The 7,539-nt window shown below is 38.3% G+C and overlaps 1 protein-coding gene across 1 annotated transcript in view; it reads left to right on the forward strand.

The window, feature by feature from the left end:
* LOC140951679 (regulator of telomere elongation helicase 1-like) overlaps positions 1-2,878 on the forward strand; it is a 25,002-nt gene extending 22,124 nt beyond the window's left edge. The window contains exons 35-36 of the mRNA XM_073400984.1: positions 1,196-1,296; positions 1,992-2,878. Coding sequence (XP_073257085.1) covers positions 1,196-1,296; positions 1,992-2,084 — 194 coding nt within the window. The 3' untranslated portion in view covers positions 2,085-2,878. The remainder of the gene's footprint in view (positions 1-1,195; positions 1,297-1,991) is intronic.
* The last annotated feature ends 4,661 nt before the right edge of the window (positions 2,879-7,539 follow it).

Here is a 7,539-nt window from a genome sequence, read left to right on the forward strand (position 1 = left end):
GGTAAAGGGGCACCCAACGAGAATATAGTTCAAAACCACTTAAACATAGCATTGTTGAACGTACTTTAGTATTTAAACGGTAGATATAGGCATATTTTTATCCCCTAAAAATTTTTCATCTGTTCGGATTTTCTAGCTGAAAGTTTAGTGATCCGAAAATTATAGGGATCAAAGCTTACCTTTTCGAAAATTTCAGCCAGAAAAAGGGCTTCCGAAAATTCTAGGTGACCTTTTTAGGGTAAAAATCCGTTAAAAATGGGCAATTATACCATTTTTGGGGGGTTCGAAAATCCGAGGAGAGGCAGGCAAGCAAGAAATTTAACAACAAATGTTCCGAAAATTCTAGATCTCAAATCGTCTTCCGAACAGATATTTTCCAAAAATTGTCGTTGGGTGCCCCTGATGGTAGACATGTTTAGTGAAGAAATAAACGCAAAGAAGATCGTCGATGATCTTCTTTGCGTCTATTTATGTGAATATCTTTCACCTTTATGATAACCATATTTGGTAGACTGTGGATTGCCGCTTCTCTGGAATTTGAAAGGGACTGAGGCATAAAATTTCTGTGCCGATCCCTGTTCAATGAGAGCCATTTTGTGAGGTCATGATTTTGGATTTTAGTGGTAGGAGCTCAATTTTGTCCTTGCTTTAAATTTAATTTTTCGTTGTCCTAAACTCATTATCTAACATTACCATACCCTAAAACAAACAGTTAGCTAGAATGACAGTTAAACCAACGATTACTTAGAATTAAACCAACAACATCTACAGGGAAACATGATCGAGTAACTGTTATAAGGAGGTGTCTGTTGGCGGAATTTGAATACCAGAAACGCTTGTCTCGCAGAACCTCGAAAAGCAAGCAGGTTATGGGCTCCTGACACAAGTTTGCCAGGACTAGACTGAGGAACCAAAAGCGTAACGGGCACCAGAAATATCACCAGGCAACAAGTACCCAAGTACTTGAGAAGGTTGTTAGTATACTAGACCCACCGTTTGAAAGAGAATTTGGAACGCAAGCTTCCAAAACATCTTTAGTCACAATTTTGTTGCTAGAGAACTCGGATTCAACAGTCATGTGTGAAGGCATCTCGAGATTCTACTGCGTTAAACAATCCACGCGCATCACCAATTTACAGTTTGGCATGTTCAGTGCATTTTGTGACTCAGCTTCTGACGTTTATATTGTATTCAGATGATTGCAAAGTTGGAAAGAAAAGGAAAACCGGGGAAAGTGACTGTATGGTTTCAGCGGAACCTTCTGAGAAGAAAACTAAAACCCAAGGAAAAGATAAGGTGATTTATGATGTAACTAACTATTATTTTAGGTAGGGTAGGGCTAAGTGGTTAATTCCCACAGGGAATAAAGACATACACAGAAGTAGAGCTAAAGCGATTAAAAAATATAAAGTCAATAAAAACGGTCAACCTCAGCTTTGAATTTAGCAATGTTTGGCTGGTCCAGTGTGACAGCAGGGTGAGTATTCCATAGATTGACAGTGGAGGCGAAAAATGTTCCCATATAGTAGTTGGTATTTCAGGCGATACTTCTGTGGGAGGAAATTTCTAGTGTTCTTACATGGCATGGCGATTTCTCGTGGAATTTCTGTAATACCCAGGGGAAATTGGAAACAATAATTATGCAATTTGTTTTTTTTTTTTGGGGGGGGGGGCAGGGGGTAAGCCAGGTATATTATGGTCTATGTGAAAATGATGAATCGTGTGAACACCTATCCGATATGTGACTCTCCACTCTGGAGATCGGCGCAGCGTGGCTTCACTTCGTTACAGAAATCGCGCCAAAATCACCGTTCTTATGTGTGAACGGATGCCCTGTCCGGTGTGGTCTTCGTGCCAACACAAAACTTGCTATCCAATATGGTTTGAACATAGCGTCGGACGGGAGTTGCAAGGGCTTGTTTGTTACTAGAGGCTCTTCAAGTATCGTTCGTGAAATTGAGGATTATGTTTTGTTTGTTTTCTTATATAAGGTCGGCAAGCCAGGATGTAGTTCAGCCAACCTGGTGGACCCTAACTCGCAGGTTCTTAATGTTACCAATCATCTTAATTGTAATAGCTTATAACAGAGAAAATCTGTACATCAATTGCTGGGGTTGGTATCATCATGCACTGATGTTGGTGTGACTATTTAACAAGCACGAAGCGTCCGCCATATTGCTTTTGATATGTTCGCTTGAGGTCTGGGTCAAAGTGAGCTATGATTGGTCCACGGCCTTGTGCTTATGCTTGTGCTTATGTCGACCCCGTTTTTACTAGTCAAAGCTACGACATAAGCATAAGCACAAGCACAAGCACAAGCACAAGCACAAGAAGAACGAACTTGTCCGTTTTTCTTGTGCTTATGTTCAAGCTTATGGAAAAGTTTAGAAGTAATTAAAAGGGAAAAGGAAGTATTTCACAGCACAACCCGCAGTTAGCTTAAGCTGATTGAGGCGGGAGGTGAAGTGGACTAGAAGAAAAGAAAAAGATGAAACTGAGAAACTAGTCGTAGTAATATTACAAAGACAACAAAATTTGATACCCTGCACGGCCTAAATTATAACTGAGCTAAGAATTGTTAAACTTAATTAAATACCTTACATCTTATAACAGTCCAGTTTATAGTAAAATAATTTGGTACCTCTTGGGAAAGTTAATATAGGACTTACAGTATATAATAAGGAAATTACTTTACTATTTCGAGCTTTGCCACGTTTATGTGATTATTTACTATGCAGGGTGACCAAATTTTAATTGTCCTAGAAAAAAGAGGCCAAGCTTTACAATATTAAAATTAGATTTAGTAATTTTTTTTTGAATAATTATCTATTGTAATAGCAGTTGTTATACTTTAGTTTGTCAGGGACTGACTATTTAAGAGATTGTTTCATGGTCTCTGTAACATCACGAGTTGTCTACAGTTGAAATAATTTTTATTTATAGAATAAAAAAAACTTTATCTTTTTATATCAAATATTGATAAATGTGAAATAGATATTAATTATAATAATCTGTAATCAAGTTTACTTAATGTTCAAACAGCTTTTTTCTGGCATCCTTGATCAAGGGTGCACGTAACGCATTGCTCTTCAAATCAACGCCAGCCTTGATTTGAATTTGATAAAAATGTACCTTAGAGTGGTTTTCGTTTGAGTGTCGTAAAACCAAAACCAAAGTAATTACTCTGGCCAATCACATAGGACACAGACAATACATTGAACCAATCAAAACTCGAAGTAATTACATGTAGCTGACGCGAAGCGCGGGAAAATGCATGCGAGCGCGTCACAATTGGCTCTGGTTTTACTTCTGATTGGATGAAAAGGTGGCGCGAATCTTTTAAGCCAATCGCATCGTGTAGAAAGTGCAAAACCAATTACTTTTCGACACTCAAATGAAAACCGCTCTAACAGCAAATATATTCAAATCCATTGTCAAGTTTTTCCATCCACCGCTGAACCATCTCTTTTATCGCCGATATGTTTTTAGACTGTTCACAGTTTTTCTGTACGATCGTAATAATCGCGTTTCACGTGCGCCATAAAACTTAGCATGCACCAGCTGTAATTTTTTAAATTCTTCCTTGACTATGATCGCCTTAAGTCTGGTACTATAACGGCCCTTACCCTGATATGAGTACAGGAAGTCATTAACATCGTCCACGACAGGATGAGATAATACTCCTTTTCACATCACCTGAATAAGGCGTAGCCAAAACAGACTTCCCACCGTATTGCGGATCTGTTTTCACCATCTTGGTGGGCGCTTAAATCTCCACCCCAGTGACAGGGTAAAACCAGACTAAGTGGGACCACCTGCCTTAAAATATAAGCCTCTTTTGCAGATAAAGGCCGAGGTCTTCTCTGATAAATGTCATATATAACTGTCCCTCAGTGTGTTATCACTCACTGATTCTACTGAGTCAGGGTTTTCACATAAGTGAAAGAAGCCCTGACCTCCAAGAACATAAGTTCGATAAACATAAGCCCATTAAGGCCCGGTTCAGACGCCGAACTTTTCATGAGCCGAACCTTATTCGAACTAAGGCCGACCCAAACTATTTAGACCGCTTGACTTGATTTAGACGCCGCTCTTAATTCCAGCCGAAGTAAATTCAAAAGGAGAAAAATGCTCGTTTTGGTCAAACTGCTTGCAAAATACGTTATTATAATTTATGCGTTAGGTTCGGTACATGAAGCATTCCTAATTGATTCAGACGCCGAACTTTTCATGTACTTAATTCAATGTGTTATGAAAAGTACGGCGTCTGAACCGGGCCTAAGACTGAAAATCGGACGCTTTTACCAGAGGCCGGGCATTACGAAACGCAATTCTAAAACTTAGTAAACAACAATAGCAAGCAGCTTCCTTTTTTTTTCTATTAGCTAGAGATATAAAGCAGGCTTCATCTTTTCTTCTTCCTTTTTATCAGGAACATTTTTGACTTACAGTTAAAAACTGCCCGCTACTAAAACCTGAAACTCCACCACTGGCGCGGCCTCATAAATAGCGAACTGTAGACATACTTAGGTTTCCTGACTCTATGGAAACTTTTCAGCAGCTGCCGTTGTCAGCCCAATTAAGTAGAATGTGACCAGGACTGAACCTTCGTGGAGGGAAACCCCAAGGTCACCTGTAACCACCCTCTGAAAAAATTCAGTTACTTCGTGAAATAAAATTTTGTTTGGCAAGTCCGTAAGTAGGCAATACAAGTGTGAACTACGGATTATTATAAGCCAACATTAACACTTCCTTCTCACTTAGGGCAAAATGTTGGTTAGGGGAGGGGTAGGTGGGCAGTTTCCCAGAAACGTATAATAAACTCAAGCAATAAAAGAAGCTTCAAACAACCAAGAGAGAAACCCCCTTTTGTTAACGCAAACCTCCAGACAACTTGGTAATTTACAACAAAACGCTTCCAATAAGGGAGAGTGGCCTCCAATGCTTTGATCGATGGAAAGTGTTTATTACTGATTTTCACACAATATGTTTTGTGAGTGCTTTACGGGCGAATAAACGTAGCCACTAGCTGTAAAATCAACGAGAAATTCAAGCAAGTGCGCATCAAGACTGCTGGAGCGCTCTCAGACTCTCTGCCTCTAAATCTGAATTCTCACTTTCTCAGTAGCCACATTTTACCACCAAGACGGCTAAGAAACAAGCGGACGAACAATTATCCCGGAACAGTTATCCATTTTTTTTTCTGGTTTTCTTGTGCTTACACTCGGGTCCGTTGAAGTGTTCACTTGACACGACACTCTTGTTCTGTCGCTTGTGTTTGAATTATGCTCTTTTTCCTTTTTAAAAAGGCTTGTTCGATTCGAGACACCAGACAATCGTGACGATGAGTGGTCCACTTTTGTTAATTCCCCTAGTACCTCTCTACCCGCACATACCGACTGCAGTCACGTTTGAGTCCCACATTCGCTCATCCATAGAAACACGTTTAGTTCTGTCTTCTGTTCGTCGTTTTATCGTATTTGTGGTTGCTATTGCCGGATGCCCGCCTTGTCATATAAGACACTGAGTAAGATGCTTATAGAACAAGGTAGCAGAAGAGAAAGAGACGAAATCCTATTCAGTTTAGGCCAGGCCAAACGATCAAAGAAGTGCAGCACATGTTATAACTCCCTTCGATTTCTGACTAGATTGGTTTCAAAAATATGTCTTTCATGTCCAGTTTTTGCGATCGGTGATCGAAATATTATCCTCTCTAATTCTCCCATAAACACTTGAACCTTTTGATAGGACAAACACCCTTTTTGTTCCTTCGTCGTAGTCAACCGCTCTTAAGTAAATTATGATCGTTAAGTTTGTTCCCTTAATTTAATGACCGGAATTACTTTAACGCTTACAGGTCACGAAAGGAACACGCATTATATTAGCTCCGACTAGACTGTCCACAGTTCCTATAAAACTGCGATAATGGACACCAATACGACCAATACAACTCGGTCTTTTCATTTTGGATCGAATGCTAAATTTTGATATGCAGAATACACTTTAAGACATCCTTGTCAGCAGCTTCAAATTGAAAGTACACAAATTTACAGTACTTGTGGTATAATGGGAATATTTGATAATTAATAGCCGTCTGCTATATTTGTACCTTATATGAGGATCTTTCTGGAGAAGCTCAAGTGAGCTTGCTAACATCCCAAAATGTTGTAATACCCAGATATTTAGCAGATATGTGTGAATTATTGTAATCTGATTGTTATGGAAAATTACAAAGATTGAAATAAAAAAATCCATTGAAACCGTAAAAAATAGTCATAAATAACATTCAACTGGTTGCTAGGGACCTTAAGTGGAAGACGCATAAACGGATGCATTAAAGAGAAGGATTCATGTCAGTTTTGTTATGAAATACGCGAACGTAAGTGAATTATTATTGGATCAGGAACGGATAAGTATATAACATATCTAATCTTCCCTTTCATACCCAAGCTCAAAAAGTATCGGTCAGAGGTGAAAATGTAAGTCAAACCAAGTTTTTTGGCGATATTTTTCCAGCACGAAATAAATTTTGTCCGGTCCTTCTGTGACAATATCATGGCTTAAAAACAACTCTGTATGACGTAAGGTTTGTTTTGGCTCTCGCAAAGGAAACAGTGATTACGAGAGACTCGTTACTTTTTTGCAATATATTTCGTGACCCTGTTTTGTCCCACGCTATACCGGTGCTTTTTTAAAGCTTAACTCTTCAACCCCGCGGTTAATGCGGTTTCACGATATGAAACCGGCAACAGCAAGTGTTTTTCATTCTGTCAAACTATCTTGAATTTCGTGTTTAAATTATTTGAAAGTTTGTAAAGCACTTAAAACGCAAGTTTGGCTTGCCTATTGGTTCAGTTAACGTCACCTAGACTCCACCTAGTTAAATGTCCAATGCATTAATTTCATTATTTGTTTTTTAAGACTATTAAGGAAGCAATTGAAAGTTTTTTTGTCAAGTTAAAGGTATTTTGTTTCAATATTTTTTTATTAACTTTGTCTGCATAGCTTGAATAGATTTCCTTAAAAATTATACGTTGTAATTCACATTACATAAATCTTCTTGCGGATTTCTTGGGTATTAGCGAGGTTTTTGCATGTTTTGTTAAATTCCCAAATTGTTTATGCAACCTTCGAAAGGAGCTTTCAGAAGGTCAAAAAATTTTTGAAGCTAGAGAACTATTACTTTGGTTTCATGATCTATAACCGATAGTTTTAGTTAGGTTAATGTAAACGGTTTTATGTCCAATTACCCCGACCTCTATCTGCTTATTTTTCTACTGTGTTCACTTGCCACCCTAGTCGGGGGAACTTAAATTTAAAGAAAAAACATCTTTACAATGCTTCGACATCCGTCAAATTTACTGTGTCACTTAAGTGGATTTAAAAAAAAAGGGAATATGTATTGAGAAAAAAACTAAACTGCACGTTTGTGATCACGACGTATCGGACACGAATTTCCTGTTTATATAACCATGCTTTCTTACGTAATCCACATCCGATTTGACATTTTAAGTTTCTAAATTTTTTTAAACTTATTTT

This window comes from Porites lutea, chromosome 11 (genome assembly GCF_958299795.1).
Source record: "Porites lutea chromosome 11, jaPorLute2.1, whole genome shotgun sequence".
NCBI lineage: Eukaryota > Metazoa > Cnidaria > Anthozoa > Scleractinia > Poritidae > Porites > Porites lutea.